At 39.8% G+C, this 27,107-nt stretch overlaps 3 protein-coding genes across 3 annotated transcripts; 1 reads left to right on the plus strand and 2 right to left on the minus strand.

Annotated features, from left to right (window-relative positions):
* Positions 1–239: 239 nt before the first annotated feature.
* On the plus strand, positions 240–11,500 carry LOC126589395 (GBF-interacting protein 1-like). Its single transcript, XM_050254673.1, has 9 exons — positions 240–525; positions 1,798–1,841; positions 2,017–2,122; positions 7,793–7,925; positions 8,068–8,591; positions 9,227–9,494; positions 9,721–10,006; positions 10,115–10,573; positions 10,770–11,500. The coding sequence occupies exons 1-9, from the start codon at positions 357–359 to the stop codon at positions 11,046–11,048; spliced, it is 2,268 nt and encodes a 755-aa protein (XP_050110630.1). The 5' UTR covers positions 240–356; the 3' UTR covers positions 11,049–11,500.
* Positions 3,619–26,693, minus strand: LOC126589398 (uncharacterized). The gene is made up of 2 exons (XM_050254675.1): positions 26,435–26,693; positions 3,619–4,127 (listed from the first exon to the last, which is right to left on the minus strand). Exons 1-2 carry the CDS (start codon positions 26,691–26,693, stop codon positions 3,712–3,714), a joined length of 675 nt encoding a protein of 224 aa, XP_050110632.1. The 3' UTR covers positions 3,619–3,711.
* Positions 17,617–20,931, minus strand: LOC126589396 (nucleotide-sugar uncharacterized transporter 2). The gene is made up of 7 exons (XM_050254674.1): positions 20,349–20,931; positions 19,454–19,605; positions 19,119–19,327; positions 18,811–18,904; positions 18,565–18,731; positions 18,289–18,459; positions 17,617–18,129 (listed from the first exon to the last, which is right to left on the minus strand). The coding sequence occupies exons 1-7, from the start codon at positions 20,443–20,445 to the stop codon at positions 17,847–17,849; spliced, it is 1,173 nt and encodes a 390-aa protein (XP_050110631.1). The 5' UTR covers positions 20,446–20,931; the 3' UTR covers positions 17,617–17,846.
* Positions 26,694–27,107: the final 414 nt, after the last annotated feature.

The raw sequence follows: 27,107 nt of genomic DNA on the forward strand, positions 1-27,107 counted from the left end.
CACCTATATAATTTTTTTAATTCATTTTCAATATTAGATACTGTTTTTATTTCGCAACTTAATATTACGGTCTATCAACATTTTTTTCTCACTTTATAAATAAAAATTCTTAAATTTGATTCTCCAAAAACGAAAGTTTGAACCGCTCTATTATGAATTTATGACACTGAGCCATCTCGTATATACTATCCTTTGTTAAAAAAAAAAAAAAATTTAAAAAACCCCACCTATTTATTATTTGAGCTGCCTCTGTCTCTCACCGAAAGTCTCTCTCAAAACACCAAAACACACACAAGAAACACTCTCTCTCCTTCCCCTCCCTCTCTCTCTCTCTATCTCTGTCTGCAAACCAGACCATGAGCGGCGGTGGGGAGACTAGGGTTTCAATAACGGACAATGTAAAGCTCACGATCCAGAACATCAGAGATATGACCGGGAAGCAGCACGGCGACGATGAAATCTACGCCGTGCTCAGGGAGTGCTCTATGGATCCCAACGAGACCGCTCAAAAGCTCTTGTATTTAGGTAATAAAAAAGGGGCTATTTTTATGCATGGGTTTTGTGTTTTGCATTAGGTTTTAGGCTGATGGGTTTCTGGGTTCTGTGTTTTTGGCGCATAGTTTTATTGGGTTTGTTTTGTTTTTGCCTTGTGATCAATGGGTTTTTCTGGGTTTTGATTTTTCTTTAATGGGTTCGTCTCTGTTTTCGGAGAAAATCGAAGATACAAAAAATAAAGAAAATTGAAGATACGAAAAGAAAATTGAAAACCTTTACTTCAAATTTATGAAGTGGAAAAGTGTTTGAGTAGTTGAAAAGAAGCATCGTTGTTGTTTTTCTTGTTTTAGTTCTCTTTGGCTGCTGCGGACTGGGTCGGGGAAGGAGTGTGTTTAAAGTTTGTGTTTTTTTATGCTAGTTTTTGCACTGAATGATCTGAAATTCCGACCCTATAAATGTAAAAACGTGAAATTTAGCTTTCCCCCCTTACAAAAATTGGTAAAAGTTAATGAGAATCATTTTCGCCATATTATTTTCTTCGCAGAATATTTATTTTTCACGGTTCACTAAGATTTGAAAGCATACACTGACAGGAAAATTGTTGTCAAAGTGCAAGATAACTTTTTGTAATGTCTTTGTTTTTGCATTGACCATTAGGACTATTCTAATAATGCTGTTGTGCTTTTTTTTTCGCTTATCTGTATGAACGCGTGTGTTGCCAAATTCTGGTTATCATGGGGTTGAATTCATTAGTTGGTTTCTTTTGTATCTTAATCTTGCAAAGTAGTTCTGTGAAGTATAGGTTTTCGAGTAAGATATGGTATTATTTGTCACATAATGCACCTTGGTTTTGATGGGACATTCTTATTGGTGGACTCATATCTGTGATAGTAAATTGGGTTACTTTGTTAATACATGTGCTTCCTTAAATAATTTATGGTGACATGTTACTGCATAAGTTCCTAGTTTGCATGTAAATTATTCTTGCGTTTTGTTTTAAGCGATTGAAATATTTGGGATTCACGATTAGCTTGGGCCACATATATCCTTAGAGAATTTGACTTGGTATCTACATGTCTGAGGCGGATTGCTCCTTTAGTTGTCTTACTGCATATTGCCTGAGTCGGATTCTTCCTTTAGTTGTCTTACTGCCTATGGATTGCCTTGTCCATCTCTACTTGTGTCCTTCCTCATCATTGTTTTGTAGAACTTGTCATGCATAACACTCATGCTTCATGCACGAAGCACCTACCAAAAGTTACCTAACTCCTGAAACTAATGAACATATTGTTTCTGTTGCAGATACCTTTCATGAGGTCAAAAGTAGAAAAGATCGGAGAAAGGAGGTAAATATCTTGTTCGTCTATAAGGATATATACATCCAGTAATGCATCCTTATTTATCAATGCTGTTTTAGTATAGTAATAGTTAATATGTTTCTATCGTCTTTTCATTTGTTTGCACATGTACTATGTGAAGCTAGCTAGGCTAGTTTATAATTAATAGCTGTTACTGTTCCAGAACTCAAAAGGCAGAGCATCTGAAGATTCTAGAATGCCACCAGGCACACAGAGGCGAGTGTCTAGGGGTGGCGGCCAAGGGAATTATTCTTCTAACTTCTCTTCTGGTAAACTTTCTATCTGTTAAATACATACATATATATATTCTGTGTAATAAGCTAATGAGTCATACAAGAATAAGGGCGACGTACAAAATTGCATGAACTATAGGGGTATTAAGCTAATGAGTCATACAATGAAGCTTTGGGAGAGAGTCATTGAGCATAGATTGAGGCAAGAGACACGGGTTTCGGACAACCAATTCGGGTTCATGCCAGGGCGCTCAACCATGGAGGCAATCTATCTCTTACGAAGATTGATGGAAAGATATAGAGATGGGAAAAAGGATTTACACATGGTCTTTATAGATTTGGAGAAAGCGTACGATAGGGTCCCAAGAGACATTCTTTGGAGGATTTTAGAGAAGAAAGGAGTACGAGTAGCATATATCCAAGCTATAAAGGATATGTATGAAGGAGCAAAGACTGCCGTAAGAACTCATGAAGGACAAACTGAAAGCTTTCCCATAACTGTAGGATTACATCAAGGCTCATCCTTAAGTCCTTACCTTTTTGCGTTGGTAATGGATGAGTTAACAGGACATATTCAAGATGATATTCCTTGGTGTATGCTTTTCGCAGACGATATAGTGTTGATAGATGAAACTCAGGAAGGGGTAAATGCAAAGCTTAACCTTTGGAAAGAAGTGTTGGAATCTAAAGGTCTTCGCCTAAGCCGATCAAAGACAGAATATATGGAGTGCAAGTTCAGTGCAAATGGAGGCCAAAACGAGTTAGGGGTGAGGATCGGTGATCAAGAAATACCAAAGAGCGATCGTTTTCGTTACCTAGGATCTATCTTGCAAAAGAACGGAGAATTAGATGGAGATCTCAACCATAGAATACAAGCTGGATGGATGAAGTGGAAGAGTGCATCCGGCGTGTTGTGTGACCGCCGTATGCCACTGAAGCTCAAGGGAAAATTTTATAGGACGGCAATAAGGCCGGCGATGCTGTATGGCACAGAATGTTGGGCGGTGAAGCATCAACACGTACACAAAATGGGTGTAGCGGAGATGAGGATGCTTCGTTGGATGTGTGGGCACACGAGAAAGGATAAGATTAGGAATGAGGATATCCGGGGTAAAGTAGGAGTAGCCGAAATTGAAGGAAAGATGAGAGAAAATCGGTTACGGTGGTTTGGACATGTGCAAAGAAGGCCTACTGACGCTCCGATTAGAAGATGCGACTATGGGACAGAGGTTCAGGGCCGAAGGGGTAGAGGAAGACCTAAGAAAACTTTGGAAGAGACTCTAAGAAAAGACTTAGAGTACTTGGATCTAACGAAGGACATGACACAGGACCGAGCACAATGGCGTTCTAAGATTCATGTAGCCGATCCCACTCAGTGACTTGGATTTTCCAAGTCTCCAACCGAGAAGTTTTCCTCACTCAGGAAATTAAGGGAACACTACCTCAACCTACATGCTCCACTCACAAAGCTCCAACAAAAGAAAATTCAAAGAACTTAGAGAAGAAGGCTTTGGTGTATTTAACACAATACGTTGAAATGAAGGAAAGCTTATTTATTGATATCCCCGATAAGCTACAAATATGTACATATACATGAGTCAAAATAAACAAACAAGAGAGAGCCTTCACAAAGGTTGCTTAGGAGAAGTCGCAGCAGTCGGTAGAGCCCCAGAAAGAGAAGGCACCGGAGGGGGATCATTCGGAGCCTCAGTACTGGACAGAACCCTAGAAGGAGGAGGCATCAGAGGTTGATCATTTGGAGCTTCATTACGCGGTACAGCCCCAGAAGACGAAGGCAATAAATGCCTTTGGAACAAACCCACAAATCTCTGATGATCAAGTAAAACCTGACCATCAGATTCCTTCATCTGGTCCAGCTTCCTCTTCATGTTTGTAGCATAGTCATGTGCGAGACGGTGCAACTGTTTATTCTCATGCTTGAGCCCTCTAATCTCCTGTTTGAGACTCATCACTTCAGCCGCCAATGATTCAACTTGGCGGGTTCGAGCAAATAGGCGTTGGGCCATATTAGACAAAGAACCTGCACACTGAACACTGAGAGCCAGAGAATCCTTAACAGCTAACTCATCAGATCGTTTGGAAAGTAGTCTGTTATCTTTGGGAGTGAGAAGGTTCCTGGCCACCACCGCAGCGGTCATATCATTCTTCATAACGGAATCCCCAACGGTAAGAGGACCAGTAGGGGAGACGAAGGATGGGCGCCATATGTTGTCTGGAGAAGGCGGGGCTGCCTCTTCAACAAGGTTCAAGTCAAAACGACGGTCGGAGGGGCCAGACATTTTCAAAGGTGTTGAAGAGAGAAGAGGTCGAACAAATCAAGATCTTAGAAGTGTAAGAATGGAGCTTCTACTGGTGGAGATTCAAGTGTGCTTTGGAACTTAATGCCAGCCCTATAAAAATCTGCACTCGACGGAGCTTCAGAAATCGAAGAGGCGCCTGCTCAGAAATCGAAGAGGCGTTTGCTTTCTCAAAAGCTGGGCTGCTCAGAGACCACGAGGGTCGATCTCAGAAATCGAAGAGGCGTCTGCTTTCTCAAAAGTTGGGCTGCTCAAAGACCACGAAGGCCGATCTCAGAAATCGAAGAGGCGCTTGCTTTCTCAAAAGTTGGGCTGCTCAGAGACCACGAGGGCCGATATCAGAAATCGAAGAGGCACCTACTTTTCCAGCCTTGGCAGCACCTGTCACACGCACACTCAGCTTTGCGGAAATTATGGGCATTCTGTCGAAGACTTCTGGTGAAGTAGAAAGCACATGAGTCTTACTGTTCAATCACCCACTTCCCACACGCAATAGTAGCTCATGTGTATCACAGATAACTTTGCCAAAGTTCTCTGCCAAAGTTGAGCACGTGAAGCTTGCAGCTTCCACTACATCGCTCTGACCAAGACGGGTAAAAGAATAGCAAAGAAACAACACTAACAAAGTTTAGACACATAAATTTTGAAGGTCTAGCTACCCCATATTATTACCCACAAGGGTAAAGGAACAGTATCACTGCTGGATAATTGGAAAGTCCCTGTGTGTCAACCTCTGTGCTTCGTGGCAAGGTAGACTAGCAAACATGCCCAACCTTTACTCACATTCGAGAAAACACTCCCAACAAGATTGCTTGCTCCAAAATCGAAGAGGCACCGTCCTCCGAATCTCGAAAGCCAGACTCCCAACATGACTACTTTCTCAAAAATCGAAGAGAGGGTAAAGGAACAGTACCATTGCTGGATAATTGGAAAGTCCCTGTGTGTCAACCTCTGTGCTTCGTGGCAAGGTAGACTAGCAAACAGGCCCAACCTTTACTCACATTCGAGAAAACACTCCCAACAAGATTGCTTGCTCCAAAATCGAAGAGGCACCGCCCCCCGAATCTCGAGAGCCAGACTCCCAACATGATTACCTTCTCAAAAATCGAAGAGACACCGCTCTCCGAATCTCGAGAGCCAGACCCCCAGCAGGATTGCTTTCTCAAAAATCGAAGAGACATCGTTCTCCGAATCTCGAGAGCCAGATCCCTGATAGGATTGCTTGTTCGAAAACCGAAGAGGCAACACTTTCCCAACTACAAGAGCCGGATCTCCTTGGATAAAGCTGTCTGTAATCTTCACACGCAACATCAGCTTTCCACATACCACAGACCACTTTTTCAAAGTGCTCTGACAGGGTAAAGGAATAGCATTACTACTTGTTGTTAAGGAGACTCCTATATATGTCAACCTCCATCCCCAACGGACAGACAGACCTGCAAAAATGCTCAACCCTTCCTCATATATGAGAGGGCACTCTCAACGAAGCCTTTCGAAATATTCAGCTTTCTTTCCCCCCGATAATACCTCTGCAAACAAGTTATACTAGAGCAAGAATATCTCATATCATCAGGGTTAAAAGCAAGAGTATCCCATATCATGCTTTTTCCCTGTCTTTTCCTTTGGCCTTGTTCTTACCTGCAAGACAAGGAGAAAGAGAGCAATCAGTCAGCACTTGGAATCAAGCTTCCAGCCAGGAACTGACTGCCTGGAACTTACTTACCTGGCATTGCTCTCGAGTACTCATCTTCAACATCTTATGCTTCCAGGGAAGATACCGCATCTGCCTGAGGAACAGATAGGGCAAGTGAGAAGGATACAAGGAAGCATGTGGAGACAAGCGTAACAGCATACGTGCCGATACATCCATTACTCTGTCAAAGCAAAAGTATCCCATATCAGTAGGGTCGAACGTACTCTAGATTTGATGGACTTGTTTTGACCCTCAAATTCTTCAGTCGGCCTTATACTCTGGAGGAAACCAGAAAACCCTCCAGCTCAGTTCAAGAATAAGCCTGTGGAAAGTTACTTATTCAAAAGCAAAAGTATCCCATATCATCTCTTCTCATTTTTCTTCTCTTTATCCTTCATGCTGCCTGCAAGATAGGGAGAATGTGAACAATCAGCCGGAGCTCTGATTGCTTACCTTGTCTGTCACCTCTTTCAGCAAATCCCCTAGCTCGGCAACTTGAGGGACTCCTACTACATGGTTTGTATCGCGCTTGACCAAGCCTGAAACTACAAGTAAGCTTCAAGTGAAATTGATACATTACCTTGTGCATCTCCACCAGTTACAGATACCACCCCTGGATGGAGGAAGAGTACTTCCAGAGAAGATGCCACATCTACCTGTGAGACAGATAAGGCAAGTCAAGACGATACCACATTCCGATACTTAGAAGTTTCGTGATTACGAGATCATTCTCCCACAATATTTCCTAATGTCATTTGTACTAAATCATTCACCTGTACTCACTAAAGGAAAGCTTGAACCTATGTACTTGTGTAAACCCTTCACAATTAATGAGAACTCCTCTATTCCGTGGACGTAGCCAATCTGGGTGAACCACGTACATCTTGTGTTTGCTTTCCTATCTATATCCATTTATATACTTATCCACACTAATGATCGGAGCAATCTAGCGAAGATCACAAAAAGCGACCGTTTTCGCTACCTAGGATATATCGTGCATGAGAACGGAGAATTAGAGAGATCTCAACCATAGAATAGAAGTTGGATAGATGAAGTGTAAGAGTGCATCCGGCGGGTTGTGTAACCGTCGTAGGCCACTGAAGCTCAAGGGAAAATTTTATAGGACGGCAATAAGGCCAGCGATGTTGTATGGCACAGAATGTTGGGCGGTGAAGCATCAACACGTACACAAAATGGGTGTGGCGGAGACGAGGATGCTTCGTGGGATGTGTGGGCACACAAGAAATGATAAGATTGGAAATGAGGATATTCGAGGTAAAGTAGGAGTGGCCGAAATTGAAGGAAAGATGAGAGAAAATCGGTTCCGGTGATTTGGACATGTGCAAAGAAGGCCTACTGACGCTCCGGTTCGAAGATGTGACTACGGGACAGAGGTTCAGGGCCAAAGGGGTAGAGGAAGACCTAGGAAAACTTTGGAAGAGACTCTAAGAAAAGACTTAGAGTACTTGGTTCTAACGGAGGACATGACACAAAACCGAGCGCAATGGCGTTCTAGGATTCATATAGCCGACCCCACTTAGTGGGAAAAGGCTTTGTTGTTGTTGTTGTTGTTGTAATATCTTGCTAGTTCTAGATTTTGTGACGGTATTGTTCTTGGTATGGATTTCTTCATTATCTTGATGTGAAGATGCTTTTATTGGTATTTATTACCTTGTTTTATGAATTAACTTTCAGATGCTGGTGGTGGGAGGAATTATTCTGCTCGGAGGGAAAATGGGGCCAATCACTTTGCAGATAGAGGTCCCATGCCCTCTCCTGTTAAGCCAGTTCAGAAAACAAAAAATACTGCTCCAGCTCCAGGCCCAAAGTAAGCTTTTGCCAATCTTTTAAACGCTTTTTGAATATTTGAGGAATTTTTTTGTGTCCTAGCCCAAACCCTACTGCATGCTTAAGAAGAATATTAGGTCTTATTTTTCCTTTTAATTTATGATATACATCTCTATATACAGAGCTTCAACTGGCTCACCAAATGGGCTAAAAAGCCTGCCAAATGGAAATTCTACACATGTTGGCTCCCCCAAATCCCCTACAGATGTTGACAACAATGTTCGTGAAGTATTTTCAGCTATAGTTGTAAAACACTCAGGGGCTGCAGCACCTCCTCCTGCTGTTGTGGCATCTACACCTACCTTTGGCTCACTGGATGATGAAAAGTCTGTGTCAATACCTAACCAGACCCCAGTTTCTGCTACAACTGCCCCTGCTTCAACCATTCCTTCCTCTGCATCTGATCCTGATCTGTCAAATCATACTCAAGGAATCCAAAAAGGTTCTGGTAATGTTATTGGTTTAGAGTTGTCCAACAGTGAAAAAACCACCCCAAGATCTGTTAATTCTGTGCAAAACGGAAAGACTTCAAATGATTGCAAGGTGGCTGAAAACTATGGAGATATTAAGCATGATGGTTCCTTGGCCCAGATGCCTTCCAATAGTGATAAACAGTCGCAGTCAAAGCCTAATGTTCCTGCCAAAGGTATTTTGATATGTTACAGACTAAGAGTTGCTTTTTATCATCATGCTCTCACGTGTGCTGCATGCATTGAAAGTGATTTAATTCATAATGTACGCCCTGGCAATGCTTGCATAAGTCCCCGAAAACTCTACACTGGTTTTCTGCCCCCCTGTACCTATTCCATCAATTTACCTTAGACTGCAAGGATGTTGTCGTTGGCAAGTGCCTTCGCCCATGAGCGGTAGGTCTCGGGTTCGAGACTTGGGAGCAGCCTCTCCATAAATGGGGGTAAGGCTAGCCGACATTCACCTCTCCCAGACCCTGCGTAAAGTGGGAGCCTTGTGCACTGGGTATGTTCTTTTTACCTTAGACTGCAAGGAAAGTTCTTCAGACTTGAGTTTTCCTTCTTTTCCCCTCAATTTTGTTAGTCAATCATAATTTGTATCCTTGCATGTGCTGCATCTGCAATTTCTTTATCAGCAATTTATCAGCAATAATGTTGTCGTTGTTATTGCTATCTTTGTGTGTGCTCAGTATATGCTGTCACAGTTTTGCAATACTCGTTGTGTTTAGTATCTGTCGTTGGTATCCTTGTTTGTGCTTAGCATCTTTCATTACTTTTGTTAGTAGGTTTTTCACTTATGTTTCTTAAACAGTGGTCGCACCGGAGGTTGGAACAAATGCTGTTGAAGCTACTTCTCACTTGCCTCATGACTCGAGAGTCTCAGTTGCAAAACATGTTACTTTCCCAAATCATATCCAAGTGCCTGAAGCTTTGAAAAATGTATTGACCTTTGGAAGTATCGATGCTCCTTTTGGAGTGAGAGTAGACTCTGTTAAGGGTACTGGTTCCGATAATTTCTCTATGGGAGCTATTGAGTCTTCCCAGGATACTGATGAAACTGCTAAAGAACCTTCTCCTAGGTTGGTGATTTTTGCTTATGCCTATCTCTGGTTTTGGCTTGTTTGATGTGTGATTTATGTGCTTTTCTCTTCTGTTTAGTGATAAGAGAACATAAGTTTGAAAGTTCTACCCAAATAGTTTAATCACGGTTTATCTTCCATAGTATAAAGTATTTATATTTATCTAGTGGATTTATTTTTTTGAGAAATTTTGCTCATCTCGCCTTTTATTTTTATTTTTATGCAGCAATAATATTGTATCCTCTTCTGTTCAAGGAGATTATTCTGAAAGTTTAGCCGATGCGCTTGAAAACTTACCACCTCTAGATAATGTACCTTCAAGTACAAACTCAAAACTTGAACTGCCGAAGCAGGACTCGCAGTTGCCACCAGAGGGTCACCAGAACCCAACAGCTTTAAATGCTCCGACCTATAGTCTGGGTTTCTTTCCCCCTATGCTAGGGAGCCAACTATTACAAGTCGAAGGGCATGATAATCCGGCTCATGAAACAGCCCGCCTTCCAAGCTTTGTTGTAAGTCCTTTGATTACTAAGAGTAAATTTGTACTTGAAGTGTAGCTTTCCGGATAAAGTTTCTTTTGTTGTCATTGTATGTTCTGATCTGTGTAATTCATATTGTAGGGTGACAATCCTGCTGCTGTGCCTAGCCCGAACTCAACTCCACCCCTGCCAAGCTCGGCAGCTGTCTCTCAGCAGTCCATTCCTATGTACAGGCAGACTTATCCCCCAAATTTCTACCCATACGGCCACTATCTCTCTCCGTATTATATGCCACATATGCAGCAGTTCTTAAGTCACAATGGCGGCTTTCCTCCACAGCCTTCTACTGGGAATGTTTTTCTACCATTGCCACCACCAGGGGCAGCTGCTTCCGGGGTTAAGTATTCTCTTCCGCATCTCAAGCCTGGTGCCAATGCTGGAAATCCAACACAATACAGTTTTCAATCTGGTGGTCCATTTATCACCACCGCTGGTGGTTATGTTCCGGGTCCAACAGTTACATCTGGAAGCTCTGTTGGTAATGAAGATCATGGAGCATCTCAACTGAAGGAAAATCATATTTACACAACTGGACAGCTGGTTGGTCTTTGATTCCATATAATTGAAGTTTTTAATTTCCTTGCAGGACAAGAAAGCTTGAATCTATGTGGGGTGTCATCTTTATGAAATATATTAGACTGACCGTCATATTACTTATTTTCCGTCATATTTTTCTTATAAAGTGTACCTTTGGGTTCTCTGACTAATACAGTTCCCTTCGGTAATGTGTGTGCAGACAGAAGGCTCATCTGTGTGGATACCTGCTCCAGGACAAGATGTATCCCGCTTGCAGATGAGTTCCATGTACAACCTTACTCAGGGGCCGCGTTTCACCTTCTCACCTATGCAGGCTGGTCACGGTGGCATGCCTGGGATGTATCCACCAGGGCAAACTATTGTTTCTCCGACATTTCTGCAACAACAGTCTCCAGCTGTGGCGGGAGCTGCTGAAACGAAAGGACCCCAGTCCGCTCCTTATCACCAGGCTCAACAAACACAGACAAATTGGAATTAGGTATCTTTTGTTTTGGCAGAAATACATGCGAGAGGCGACGACACATCTTCCGAGGATCACGTTTAAACTGGGTATCTGATATCTGGCATGTTTTGAGTGTATATATGAAATGCTGCCCAGAAAATTTTGGAATACCAGCTTGAGTGACCATCTGAAGTTGAAAGAACAGAGGTTTGGGTTTTCCCAGTGCTCAGCTTTTATCCCTTTTTTTCTTAGTCTTTTCTTTTTCCTTTTATAATTTAATTCGAAAAGTAATATTTTGGTGGGAAAACTGAGGAGGATGATAAGACTTTAGAGGTGGGTGGGATTTATCAATTTTTCCTTTTCTGATGTCTCACCTGTATATTATGATGATAGCAAGAAAAATGTCGAATTATACGATTGTAATTTGTACATTGAGAATTGGCTTCTCTATTTGTTTGGTTGGTTAGAAATGTGGTGTTTTTATTTTAGCTACGTTTTCTGGAACTTGATTTTAATCATACTTTGCTTCCTGTAACTCAAACGTCGCTACTTATGAAACTCAAAATTTGCTTTACTTATTGTCCCTTGTAACTTGATTTGATCTCATTTTTTCCTCTGAAATTTAAAAGTTGTCATTGTACTTTATAAAACTCAAAATTTGTTTCATGTTGCCTTAATTTGTAAATTCCGTTACATGGGTTTGATTTGGTGCTTCAGGCTAATAATTTTTTTTTAGGAAAACTAATGAAAAGGGTTTGAAAACTTTGAGTTTTAATGATAAGGACAAAATAAAGGGTAAAGTGAATAGTACCAGGATTAACTTTTTAGTGTAGAAATGTGGTTTTTCGTTAAAGTGAGCAGTATCGGGAGCTTTTTGTTAAAGTTCCCTTTTTTTTTTTATCTCTGTAGCTCAAGCACAGGAACCAAAAAAAATTTAATTCTTAATTTCTTCTTTTCATCTTAATATTTTTTATTGTTGAAGATTAAGGCATAATGAAGATTTATAATTAAATTAATTAGCACGTGTGACATAGTTTTATTTCGTGGTGGGATAGCACATATGTTTTAGGAAGGGGCAACTTTTGAGTTTCATGAAGAAGAGAGAAACCCACAAGTCAAAGTAGAGAATTTTGAGTTTCAGGAGTAGAGAGTTGACTTTTGAATTACAGATCAAAATCAAATTTTAAAAAATCTAGCTAAAAATAAGCCTTTTAATTATTGAACCCAAGTAAGTACCTTAAGGAACAATGCATTGTTTTGTCAACACTCTTTTTCATTGACTAGGAATTCAATTGCACTTTGTCTGTCCTAAAGTGTGGGACATGATTTAAACGCTGTGATTAGCCTCTTGTAACATAATTACCAATCCCATGCATCTAATTCCATTTTCTAAGCCCGAACAAAAAACAAGGTAATCAAATTGCACAAATTGCTCGCCCTCAAACTCAATCGAGAAGCCAGCACTGCTCGTCAAGAACATTAATTGGAAAGTGCTCGACACATTTATTTTTACCTTCCACATACTCTTGTTAATTATCGTTTTCAATTCATTCGATTTGAAGATCGAAGTGTGTGAGGTAAAAATGGGTATGTGAAAAAGACTACCCTATTAATTAATATTTATGCATATTACAAACAGATGTTTCTTGCTACTATATATGTATCATTTGAGCTTCTGAAACTCTGAAACCTCCATGCACAGTTGCATTTGCTAGGGGACCATTTTTGACACAAAAGTCAAGCAAAGACGCGATAGCGTTTCAGGTTGGAGGGGGGTGGTGCGGTCTGAGACTTCATCTCCATGGTGAGCATTTTGAGAGAAATTTTCCATAGATAATCCAGCTGAAAAAAAAAATGAAAAAAAAACAGAGAGATTCACACACAATTTTGATTATAAAGCTATCCACAATACAGCTTTTTGGTTAAAGTGGTCCATGAGATTGTCTAAATCAATCATTTTGATCATTCCGTGAAAAATCTCCGTCAAATTGAGGGTATTTTTGTCAAATCAACCATTTTACTTGAACTGGTGGTTTCTTCAATTTAACGTAGACTTTTCACAAAATGATCAAAATAATTGAAGGTGGACAATCTCCGAGACCACTTCTATCAATTTTAAATCTCAAGAACCACAGTGAGAAGTTATGACAATTTTGTGACTATTTTGGCTAAAAAGCCTACAAATAAAGTTGAAAAATAAAGATCTAGGCATATGCAATATTGCAATGCAAAGACAAAGGTGATTTGAAGTCCAGGAATTCTGGAAGTACCTGGCTTGAGGCAGCAACATATATCCTTTCCTCAAGCCCTCCGGCAATCCTCTCGAGTTCAAGCAAATCCCTCCTCGCCCTCGAACGGAATGAGCCTCTTAAACGTTTCAATTCTTTGTGTGCAATTAAACGTTTCAATTCTTTGTGTGCAATATATTCAATAAGTCATTGTCCATGATTAACAAACAAAAGTTAAGGGCCCATTTCGAGATGCTTTTGAAATGACTGAAAGTGCTTTTAGAAAAAATATTTTTGTATTTCAAAAACACTTGAATTGTTTTATGCAAGAAACACTAGTTATATGCTTCATTCAGAAAATACTTTAAGTATTTTTGTAGAATTTACTTGCATATTCAATAATGATTGCTTCCAAATATTTTCACCTAAAACGCTTTCAGCCATTTTAAATGGACTTCCAAATGGGCTATAAATCAGTGAATAAATTGTCTCACGTGATGAAACATATAGGGAAACATGAACAAACGTAACTAGTCACAAGCTACTAATAAAAATCGAAACCGGGACACGAAAAAGACAATAAACAGTATATATAACAAGATTTGGAACCCCTTGTATTGTATTTCCAGTAATTTTCGATTAAAAGTTTGTAACCGGTTTTGTTTATGTATCTACTTGAAACAATACTTACAGCTTGTTAAGAACTCTGCGTCGTAAATCTAGCTGGAATTGGCTTCTCCAATCACTTGCCTCCACTTCAGCAGGTCTCTGGTTATTGAGACCAACTCCAACCCTTTGAGTAAAACCTATAATTTTCCTTCTATTCCCCCTCACCCATTCCATTCCAACCCTAGTTCTAATTTGAAGTTAGAAGCTAAAACCGAAAAAAATGCTAGATTCAGGCCAAGAAATAGCCCAAAGAAACATGTGGGGCCCACCAGTGAGAGTGGAAACGGGTGCTTGAACGCCAAACGCAAAGGTCGGACGTGCGCATGTGAGCGACGAGTCAAGGGCAGGCAACGACATGGCCCTACCCACGTGGGCATGTCGGTCACTTGTGTCAGCAGGTAACGGCTACTTTTTTGATCGAACGACTTGAATCAACTAGGCCGTTCTACATTCATTTTTTTTTCTAGTTTTATATTTATATATTTATTGAATTCAACGGTTGAAATCGAATGTAACCAAATCTAACGGTAAAAATAAAAAGACCTAACGGCCCAAATTTAAATCCAACAGCTAAAATAATTAAAAAAATTATTTAACTTAAAATTCATCCAAAAACTCTATAAATACCTATGTATTTGTTTAAACATCCACACAAAACTCACTTTTCTCCTACAATTCTTCCAATTTTTCTTTTTACCATTTCTTCCCATTTCCAAATTTTTCTTCCTATCATGTGTTTTATATGTGCTTCATATGTGTTATGTGTGTCTAGTGTGTTTCATGTATTTTGCGTTTATACATCTGTATCATGATTTTCATATTCTTCCATAGTATTTCACGAGTTTCATGTATCGATTTAGTGATTTTTTCATATTTATCGAAATTTAAATATTTTTATGATAGGATAGTCTACATAATTTTTTTTTTAAATTAGCCTAAATTCATTCTTTTATAATCTAGGGCTAAAATTTTAGATTAGAAGTGTTGGAGTAGCAAATCTGTTTTTGAGTTAAAACCTAAATTTTTTGGGCTAAAATTTTTAAATTTTACTCCAAGGATTGGAGATGGTTTGATATCCATCAAAACTAGCCAACCAAACACGATCATCAGACTTCAAAACAAAATTCAAATGGAAAAAACCAACTAAGAAAATAAAAAGTCAACTATAAACATGTTCTTGCCTTGATCCAGACGATAGAGAACGATTACTTAGAGGCTTGGAGTACAAGATGTAAACAAAGTTATGAACACCCAATTAAAGCCAAAGAGAACAAAAGGTGACTCAACTTTCCACGGTGCTTAACTTTTATTATTATTATTTTTTGGTAATTACCGTCCTTTATTAATTTATCCTACAACTGTCATTCCACTCTACTTATCTCTATTATTTTTTTTTTACAAACGATAGTGTTGTGGTGGAGTATATTGTTAGTTGTTATGAGGGAGGAGATCATATCCACATCATAGTGCATAGACGTTGATGCTTTCTGCCACTGTGGTAAAATGAGATTTGATATTTATCTCTACTATTTAATAGAATTCTCTTTGTCAATTGCGAGAAGATAAACAGACAATTCTATCTCTATCAACTAAGCTAAAGAAAAATAACCTAAATAAAACTAAACACAAAATAATTTTATTGTTTTTTTCTTTCCCTCACACCCATGTAACCATATCAGTTGTCCCAATCTTTTCTCCCACCTCCCTCTCTTCGATGTTTTTCTCCTAAATAAAACAAACTATTAGTGACGAAATCGTTACCTAAAAACAATTACTAAAAATATGAACAACCTCTTCAGTGACCAAACATTGTTTGAAAGTCGTCACCAAAAAACTTTAGCTACCAAAACATTTAGATTTTCTCTTTTATAAATTTTATTTTCAAAATTTTAAGAACCACATACATAGCATATGTACAGATGCTAATATACCAAGTATAATCTTTATGTCATTCACTTCAACGTGATTTGTTACCCACCTATTGGAGGTGAGGTTTCAAGGATTTAGGGTATGCTTAATTTGACCTCAATATGAAGTTACAATGAATTATTGACTCATCAAATAAAACCAATAACTTTAATGTCCGGCTTAGTTATAAGTCCACGCTACTAGGTTTGACTTATATTCTTGAAATTATTTATTAAATAAAGATAAAACATTTGTGGAATTGTTAAAATTTCAAGCTGTATTTGTACCAAATGTATATTATTTGCCACAAAGTCAATAGTAAAATAGGTTGTGAAAAAAAGCCAGTTATTTCAAATAGGTCCAATTATATCACTGGATATCAGATAGAGAAAGGCTTGGCTCCTTAAGATTGAGGTGGAGTTCCTCCTCAAGATACATTGTGACCGACTTACCAAATTTTATGTTTATAATTGAAACCGCTCATATTATAAATCACTCTGTAAAGATTATATCTGCAAAAAAAATAAAAATAATAATAAATAAATAAATAAATAAAAATAAGATCATTTAGTCAACCAACAATAGCAAATAGATAGACTATTCGTAGTTCTTTTACTCAATTTGTCCATATGTTTTTATATACTTTGATGACTAAAAGATCTCATATTTTATGGATTTTTTGTTTTTTTTGCAGAGATACTCTTTAGAAAGTGATTTATAATAAGAACGACTTTGATTATAATCACGAAGTTTCGTGAGTCGGTTACAGATTATCTTGAGAACGAGCTCCTCCTTAATCTTAAATAGCCAAGGTAATTCCTATTAGAGATGGTCCACTTTCTTATCTTGTCAGTCGCGGTCGAACGACTCCGCCTTTCCAACCAGGCAGTACGTTGCGAGTCTGAGTGTATATATGAACAGCTGCTTAAAATTAGCAAAGGCAAGAAAAATGAAAGAATGTATAATATTTTAAGAAAGTAGACTGTCGGAAAATGCGTTGCCCCCTCCCTAATTGTTGCACCCTTTAACTTTCGTTCAATTTGGAACGTTCAAAAAATTTGAAACGATACAGAGAAGATTAATACGATTTATACGTCATCTTGTGCAAGGATTACAGGTATAAGTCAAGGAAGATATGAACTCTCGGACTTGAAGACATGCTTCATGATGAGCCAACCGTTGCAATTCGGGAGAGGCAGAGTCTCGAGGTAGGCTGGCAGACGCTTCTGGCTCACTCATTCACGGCGTTTCATTGATTTATAAGTCACTCTTCTGCAAACTGAGCCTTCTATTGAAGAATGTGGCATGATTTGAGCTTGTATGTCTCACAAATCTCATGTTTTAGGGACTAAATTTATGCCTGTAAATTGTTTGGGACATACAGTAAAGTTCATTGTTGATGTAGGACAAGATTTAGGTGAGTCTTTAGGAGTAAAACTACAGAAAAAGGAAGCACTTTAAAATTAACAAGAAAAAAGAACGCAACGGAAATTTACATATTTAGCGTCCTAGCTTCGTTTTAGCCATTCGAGGTCGTTTAGACTTCCAAAAACGCATTATGCTTTCTGTAATTATAATCGAATTTTTGGTTTGTCGTTTGATGAATGTCGTTTTAATTTCATAAGGCCTTTATCCCAAAGTGTTGTAATTATGTTATTCAAGTCATTGGTCGGCTCCCATGGAATCATCATTTTCAATCTTAATCAAAACCCCTTTTGGGATTTCTCTCTAAAACTAATAAATTCCGACTACCTGTTCTTCAAGGATTTACGCTTTTAATCCTTAAGCTTTGTAGTGCGTCAATTGTTAATCAACTAATATGATATTCTGGTCAATTATATCTAAAAACTGTACTTAACTATACTCTATACTCTTCTGCCTCATCTCTCTTCCCTACATCACATGAAAAAAGTTTAAAAGCCTCTTACTTTCGGTTTCAAGTTTAGACAACGGTATGTTGTGGTGTCCTCTCCATCCCTCAGACGCAAAAAAAAAGGGTTTTGTAGGCCTGATGCTTGGCGTTCTGTCTTCAGACAACAGTTGCAGTATCTTCTACTTCTGTCTCTACACTTTCTCCGTCAGTGGCTTTGGGTTTTGACGTCGGTAAGCTTTGCTTTGGGAGCTGTTTGCTCGTGCTGTCTTGCGGCTTTTTCAGGTTTAGCGACGTGTAAACAGACATTCCGCAGAGAGCTGCGACAGCCCCACAAATGCTCACAAAGCCGGGATCCGAGTTAAATATAAGGTAGCCCCCTAGTAGTATAACACATGTCTTGAACTGCCCTAGAACAACGTGGGAAGTTGCTGAGGTTGCCCTGCATATAACACAGAACAAGAAAGAGTAAATCCAAACTGTGGAAACGAAGCCCTCGCGGTTAGCATTAGCGGTGAGGGAGGAAGAGGTAATGGGTCGGGTTAAGATTAGGATGAGTTTCACCAATGTAAGCGGAAAAAAAGGGCGAAAACAGACTCACCCGAGTGCCAAAGCTCCGGACCATTGGAGGAGAAAACCAAGGACTGCTGATGTAAGAATAGCGGTTGAGTTACTGAAATCCCACTTGAAAAGTAGGACGCCTGGTGGATCCAACCAAGGCATCAGAGCCAGCAAGAAGAATATCGTGACCGGGGTTGTCTTCCACATCAGCCTACAGTTCCACATCAGAATTGTAATTTTCGAGGGGGTGTGTTATTTGACTGATTGCTTCATTGATCATGTTTGAGGAGGAAGTAATTAAGGAGAGAATTCTTACGCGAGCGCGGTCCAATTGCCTTGCTGCTGAAGATTAGACCATAAGATTTTGTTTACAGCACTTGGAACTATCCATGCAATTGCAATCAAAGCACCAAATAAATTGAACTCTAAATCTGTTACAGTTGCTACTGCCACACCTGCTGAGACTACAGCTAGAGCCAAAACCTGCTCAACACAACCATTGAGATAGGAAATTGAAAACCAAAAATTTATGTTTCTTTGAATCGTAAACCATTTTACTCACCTTGTTAAAAGAAATGGTTTTTCTGAAGAGAATGAACTCCGTGAAAACAATGGTAGGAGTGACAGCAATTTTAGCCATCTGGTAGAAGCCAACACTGGAGGAAGCAGATCAAGGTGAGGAAACAGGACATTATACGTTTCTAACAAGCTGATTTTCGTGAGGGAACTGATTCTCGCACTCCCTTTCTCTCTCTGCAGTCGTCCCCCTATTTCTAGGGACATAAACAAAGGGAGGAGTGCAGAAGGAGAAAATGGGAGTGTGAAATCACTACCATTTTTGTAAAAGATGAAAGAAAGCTCACAAAGAACCTGTTATGTTTTAGGCTGGTGTTTGCAAGACCGGATGCAAAAGCCATGACCGCGCCTAAGGAGAAGAGAGAAGTGAAAGGAGTGGTTCTCGAAGGAGGAGCAACCGGAAGAATTGAGAGCGACTTGAAAATGGCGAGAAGCAGCCATGCTGTCACATAATGGATCAATGTGAGAAAGATTGGGAACTTAAATCCAACTCTCCCCATTATCTGCAAGCAGAGAAATGCAAGTGATTAAGATCGGATCAAACATAAATATTCGGGAACTCTTTCCGAACGAAAGCCTGTTGACCCTGCGAAATTGCCAAAGCATAGTGACTGTAAAAAGGATCTTACTAGTTTGTTTGCAAGGATGATCCCCACAGAGACTATGAAATTGAAGGACATAGCCACAACCGGACCACAAAAACGCTGCTGTTGGCGCTTGGCGCCTTCTGATGTTCGGAGGTCATTGTATATAGAGCCTCGGAGTTCTTCGAGCGCTCGACCTGATAATTTGCAGTAAATGAGAAGAGAACTACAAGAACTTGAAGAGATAGAAAATCAAGAGAAACAACCACATATGGTTTTCTTTCGTCAATTTAACTAATTTGACAAGAAAACATCAAGATATAACATATTGCTTGGTGAGTCCTGCCGATTGTTTCAGTACTCACAAAGAACAATTTCTTGCATTGTTGAATACTATCAACCAAATCAAAGCATTCAATCAAACTCTTCTATTATTTATTTTTCTTGAAATAAAAAGGCAAACGCCAACAAGGCTCTCCCTCCTTTGCGAGGGTCGCAAGAAGTGTCTTCTGTTTATGTTTCTTGAAATAAACAGAAAATTATTATATTAAAAAAAACCAGACGAACCATTGTAATTACAGCACAAACAGATGAAAAAGTGCATTTGACCAACATATTTAAAAAAGAAAAGAACAATTTAAAGGAAAAAAATACTACAAAACCCGGCAAACAATGTGCATCAGAAAAGAATGAAAAACTGAAGCAGCAATAGCCACACCAGAAACAGAACCAATCACAAACAACAACAGAAACCAAGCATTATCCCACTAAGAGGTATCGTTTGTATGAATACTCGAATACCATTGTACTCGGCCTTGCGCCAAGCCTTTCGTTAGTAAACATAACCGATCACAAAAGAAATATAATATGTAAATATAATATATATATATATATATATATATTTAAGATGCAGAATGATGTGCATTTAGATTTTCCAAACCTGCTTCTCCTGCATCACTATCTTTTCGTTTGATGAACTTCTTAACTTCGTTCCCCACCAATGAATCCCACAGCCCCATACCAAATGGTGGGATCATGCAGCAGCCATCAAATTTATCACCAAAAAATAATCAGCAACCCTTCAGAATTGTTTCTCCACACGGAAAACGAAAAGGGTTCTGCGAAAAACGTGGGAGAGAAGAAGGAAAATCCAGTTGCATTAGAGTTCTTCAATCCTATAAACACTGGCTTTCTTATTTTTCTACCTTTTTTTTTCTTTTCTAATTCAATGATATAAGATCACGTAAAACAAAATAAATTAGTAATAATATTAACGATGCTTAAGAAAAAAGAAATGAGTTTGTTAGGCTTTTCTTTTTGCTCAGTTGCAATGTATGTGTACAGAAGATTTGATCTCGTGATCCGAGACGGACAGATGGGGGAGCATATAAGTATCGACGGGCGGAGAATTCGAAATGATGTAGGTTTCCGGAGAAGTAAAGGAAACAATAGGGAGAGAGATTTGTATAAATAATGACGAAATAGTCAAGATGCATAATATTACATGTCTTGGAGTGTTAAGAGTGACCGCCAAGTGCTCGCTTCTCATTAGTTAGAAAGCCATGGAGTGCTCATAATCTCATGGACTAAAGCATACGTTAGATGGATCTTTATCATTTATTTAATAGAGCGTGGCACCACATTTTTTCTATAATTTTTTGTGGAACCTTCTATGTACTGTATTTTAAAGAACCGACTCATTTATCGTTTAGAACATCATCATATATTATCTTTGCAAAAAATTAGACAAATTCAAAATTATTAAGATATTCATTTGTAGTGAAAAAAATGAACAAATACGGTTCTACAACGAAACCCTAAACTCTCAATCCATCGATTATATGGTTTCATACTTGGATGATTTTTGGTAGGCATGATTTTTGAGGAAAGACTAAAAAATAAACGGTTCGGGTCGTTAAAATATATTACGAAGTGAGCTCCACAAAAAACGTGTGTCAAAAGTTCTGTAAAAAAATTGTGCTACTGGTCTGTCCCCTTATTTAGTTTTAATTTTACTTTTTAATTTATCAAATATATCATTGAATTTGATGACACATCCTATAATCATCATCTTTTTCACATAAATAATAATTTGGTTTAACTACTAATTAACATGACCTATAAGTCATGATCATCTGACTGATAAAAGAAGCGAGTTTAGGTAGAATTAATTTGCAGCTACGTTATATTATACAAGCAAAAGGGTATGTTTTAAGCCAAATATCAATCTTTCGGATAGATGGGAATCTTTCACGTTAGCTGGATATGATAGTATGACATCTTAACCTAAAATTTTCATGCAAGTGACAAATTTCGCATTAGAAGAGAAATTAATCTATATCAAATTCGGAAATCACAATGTTTGGTGAATGCAGTCATTCACGCATGTGTAAGTAATTGTGAGCTGTTAATTATTGTAGATAGGGTGAGATTCGTGTCAATCAACGATTGTCAAATGATTAATGCTAAAACAAGCTTAGAGGTTGCTTGAAGTTTTTTCTCGAAAGAGCTAAAAGTGTTTTATGACAACTAAAAGCGCTTCTAAATATTTTTGGCGGAACAACTTAAAAATTCTTTTGAATTACATAAATGTTTTCTGAAGTGCTTCCTACAACAAGAATCCCAAATGGAATCTTTAATCCGACTACCTGTGGGGTACTTCACAGAGGCTGTGGGAGTTATTTATCCAACGTCACAGTTCGTACCACTTGTATGATTTAGAGCCAACATGGATCCAAAGACGGAAAAGTGAGATGGTGGCATCCTTAACGTTGAAGTTCCAACGAAACAAGTTATACTTTCAACTGTCCCTACTTCTTCTGCTTTCCCAACCACCAAAGCATTAGTTAGCAAACAAATGTAGCACCATCTTCAAGTTTGACGCTCCACCTTACTTGTGGGCTCTCTGCCCTCCCATTTGCGAAGGAGTATGATTCTTTTCCCTTTAAATTTTCTTCTTTGTTTTTTTAATCTCTTTTTATTTGAACGGTCACGATTAAGTCACATTAACATCTGGTGTTGACTTCTTTAGAGAGAGAGAAAGAAAAAGATGAATGTGAGAAAGGAGAGGAGGGGAGGGAGGGGAGAGAATGTGAAGAGGAGAGGATCCTAATTCTTTCGCAAAACCTATTGAGGAGGGGGAGGGCGTCAGGTAGTCGACAGCCGGCACTCCATGATCACGTCGAATCCTTATGAAAATGAATCCAGAACAAAATCGCGCTAAAGCTAGGGCGTCACCCGTAAGTGGCGCGCTGTGTGGCCCGAGCACAGTGATAAGTGAGCAAGGGTCGCTGTATCTCCATCGGCACCCGGATGCAGTGTTAAATGAGCAAGGGGGCCATAGAAACTTCTTTTCGAACGACTCCACTCAAAGTTGTTTGGGAGCATATGCTCCTATCAACTTTACCCGGGACACACAAAAGAAGTACTTTGATCCTATTAGACGGGGGAGGGTGAAGAAGCTAGGACAGAAGGGTAGAGTTCAAGAGAGCAAAATGCGTTTAGGAACGTGGAATATAGGAACCTTAACGGGAAAATCTATGGAAGTAGTGGAAGTTATGGTGAGGAGAAGGATAAATATTATGTGCTTACAAGAAACTAAGTGGGTTGGTAGTAAGGCAAAGGATCTAGAAAACTCAGGGTTTAAACTTTGGTATTCGGGCACAAATAGAACGAGAAACGGTGTTGGCATCATCGTGGACAAGACCTTGGTACAAGATGTTGTAGATGTCAAGAGGGTAGGAGATAGAATCATGGCAATCAAGATTGTAATAGGACAAGAACTTATCAATGTGATTAGTGCGTACGCACCTCAAGTAGGGTTGGATACGAGTTCGAAGGAGAAATTTTGGGAAGATCTTGGAGACTTGGTGCAAGGAATTGCTCAGACGGAGAAGTTATTTATAGGAGGAGATTTAAATGGACACGTGGGCAGGGAGACAGGCAACTATGGAGGTTTTCATGGTGGCCATGGTTTTGGGGAGAGAAACGAGGATGGAGAAGCTATCTTGGATTTTGCAATGGCATATGATCTCTTCTTAGCCAACACCTTCTTTAAGAAGAGAGAAGAACATGTGATCACCTACAAGAGTGGGTCGTCAAAAACACAAATAGATTTTCTTCTAATGAGGAAAGGGGATCGTATAACTTGTAAGGATTGCAAAGTTATACCAGGAGAGAGCGTGGCTAATCAACATCGCTTGTTGGTGATGGATGTACATATCAAAAGAGTAAGACAAAAGAACAAGACTTGGAAGTGCCCAAGAACTAGATGGTGGAATCTAAAAGAAGAAAAACAAGCCATTTTCAAAGAGAAGGTAATCACCCAATGTGTGTGGGATAGAGAGGGGGAAGCTAGCCAAATGTGGGATTCCATGGCTAGTTGTATCCGAAAAGTAGCAAAAGAGGTATTAGGAGAGTCCAAGGGCTTTGCCCCACACCAAAAGGAATCTTGGTGGTGGAATGAGGAGGTACAAACAAAGGTGAAGGCTAAGAAGGAATGTTGTAAAGCCTTATACAAGGAGAGGACCGATGAAAATGGTGAAAGGTATAGAAAAGCGAAGCAAGAGGCGAAGAAAGCTGTCAGAGAAGCTAAGTTAGCGGCTTACGACGATATGTATAAACGACTAGATACCAAAGAAGGAGAGTTGGATATCTATAAACTAGCTAGAGCAAGGGAAAAGAAGACAAGGGACCTAAACCAAGTGAGGTGCATCAAGGATGAGGATGGAAAGGTTCTTGCTACAGAGAACGCGGTTAAAGACAGATGGAGAGGTTATTTTCATAATCTTTTCAATGAAGGACATGAAAAGAGTGCTTCTTTAGGGGAGTTGAGTAACTCAGAAGAGTGTAGAAACTACTCCTTTTATCGTCGAATCCGGAAGGAAGAAGTGGTTGTAGCTTTGAAGAAGATGAAGCATAGAAAAGCAATAGGCCCAGACGATATACCAATCGAAGTGTGGAAACTTTTGGGAGAGACAGGTATAACATGGCTCACTGACCTTTTCAATAGGATTTTGAAAACGAAGAAGATGCCAAATGAGTGGCGAACGAGCACTTTGGTGCCTATCTACAAGAATAAGGGCGACGTACAAAATTGCATGAACTATAGGGGTATTAAGCTAATGAGTCATACAATGAAGCTCTGGGAGAGAGTCATTGAGCATAGATTGAGGCAAGAGACACGGGTTTCGGACAACCAATTCGGGTTCATGCCAGGGCGCTCAACCATGGAGGCAATCTATCTCTTACGAAGATTGATGGAAAGATATAGAGATGGGAAAAAGGATTTACACATGGTCTTTATAGATTTGGAAAAAGCGTATGATAGGGTCCCAAGAGACATTCTTTGGAGGATTTTAGAGAAGAAAGGAGTACGAGTAGCATATATCCAAGCTATAAAGGATATGTATGAAGGAGCAAAGACTGCCGTAAGAACTCATGAAGGACAAACCGAAAGCTTTCCCATAACTGTAGGATTACATCAAGGCTCATCCTTAAGTCCTTACCTTTTTGCGTTGGTAATGGATGAGTTAACAGGACATATTCAAGATGATATTCCTTGGTGTATGCTTTTCGCAGACGATATAGTGTTGATAGATGAAACTCAGGAAGGGGTAAATGCAAAGCTTAACCTTTGGAGAGAAGTGTTGGAATCTAAAGGTCTTCGCCTAAGCCGATCAAAGACAGAATATATGGAGTGCAAGTTCAGTGCAAATGGAGGCCAAAACGAGTTAGGGGTGAGGATCGGAGATCAAGAAATACCAAAGAGCGACCGTTTTCGTTACCTAGGATCTATCTTGCAAAAGAACGAAGAATTAGATGGAGATCTCAACCATAGAATACAAGCTGGATGGATGAAGTGGAAGAGTGCATCCGGCGTGTTGTGTGACCGCCGTATGCCACTGAAGCTCAAGGGAAAATTTTATAGGACGGCAATAAGGCCGGCGATGCTGTATGGCACAGAATGTTGGGCGGTGAAACATCAACACGTACACAAAATGGGTGTAGCGGAGATGAGGATGCTTCGTTGGATGTGTGGGCACACGAGAAAGGATAAGATTAGGAATGAGGATATCCGGGGTAAAGTAGGAGTAGCCGAAATTGAAGGAAAGATGAGAGAAAATCGGTTACGGTGGTTTGGACATGTGCAAAGAAGGCCTACTGACGTTCCGATTAGAAGATGCGACTATGGGACAGAGGTTCAGGGCCGAAGGGGTAGAGGAAGACCTAGGAAAACTTTGGAAGAGACTCTAAGAAAAGACTTAGAGTACTTGGATCTAACGAAGGACATGACACAGGATCGAGCACAATGGCGTTCTAAGATTCATATAGCCGATCCCACTCAGTGACTTGGATTTTCCAAGTCTCCAACCAAGAAGTTTTCCTCACTCGGGAAATTAAGGGAACACTACCCCAACCTACATGCTCCACTCAGAAAGCTTCAACATACAAGCTTCAACAAAAGAAAATTCAAAGAACTTAGCGAAGAAGGCTTTGGTGTATTTAACACAATACGTTGAAATGAAGGAAAGCTTATTTATTGATATCCCCGATAAGCTACAAATATGTACATATACATGAGTCAAAATAAACACACAAGAGGGAGCCTTCACAAAGGTTGCTTAGGAGAAGTCTCAGCAGTCGGTAGAGCCCCAGAAAGAGAAGGCACCGGAGGGGGATCATTTGGAGCCTCAGTACTGGACAGAACCCTAGAAGGAGGAGGCATCAGAGGTTGATCATTTGGAGCTTCATTACGCGGTACAGCCCCAGAAGACGAAGGCAATAAATGCCTTTGGAACAAACCCACAAATCTCTGATGATCAAGTAAAACCTGACCATCAGTTTCCTTCATCTGGTCAAGCTTCCTCTTCATGTTTGTAGCATAGTCATGTGCGAGCCGGTGCAACTGTTTATTCTCATGCTTGAGCCCTCTAATCTCCTGTTTGAGACTCATCACTTCAGCCGCCAATGATTCAACTTGGCGGGTTCGAGCAAATAGGCGTTGGGCTATATTAGACACATAACCTGCACACTGAACACTGAGAGCCAGCGAATTCTTAACAGCTAACTCATCAGACCGTTTGGAAAGTAGTCTGTTATCTTTGGGAGTGAGAAGGTTCCTGGCCACCACCGCAGCGGTCATATCATTCTTCATCACGGAATCCCCAACGGTAAGAGGACCAGTTGGGGAGACGAAGGATGGGCGCCATATGTTGTCTGGAGAAGGCGGGGCTGCCTCTTCAACAAGGTTCAAGTCAAAACGACGGTCGGAGGGGCCAGACATTTTCAAAAGTGTTGAAGAGAGAAGAGGTCGGACAAATCAAGATCTTAGAAGTGCAAGAATGAAGCTTCTACTGGTGGAGATTCAAGTGTGCTTTGGAACTTAATGCCAGCCTCTATAAAAATCTGCACTCGACGGAGCTTCAGAAATCAAAGAGGCGCCTGCTCAGAAATCGAAGAGGCGTTTGCTTTCTCAAAAGTTGGGCTGCTTAGAGATCACGAGGGTTGATCTCAGAAATCGAAGAGCCGTTTGCTTTCTCAAAAGTTGGGCTGCTCAAAGACCACGAAGGTCGATCTCAGAAATCGAAGAGGCGCTCGCTTTCTCAAAAGCTGGGCTCCCTAGAGACCACGAGGGCCGATCTCAGAAATCGAAGAGGCACCTACTTTTCCAGCCTTGTCAGCACCTGTCACACGCACA

This window comes from Malus sylvestris, chromosome 11 (assembly GCF_916048215.2).
Source record: "Malus sylvestris chromosome 11, drMalSylv7.2, whole genome shotgun sequence".
Taxonomy (NCBI): Eukaryota; Viridiplantae; Streptophyta; class Magnoliopsida; order Rosales; family Rosaceae; genus Malus; species Malus sylvestris.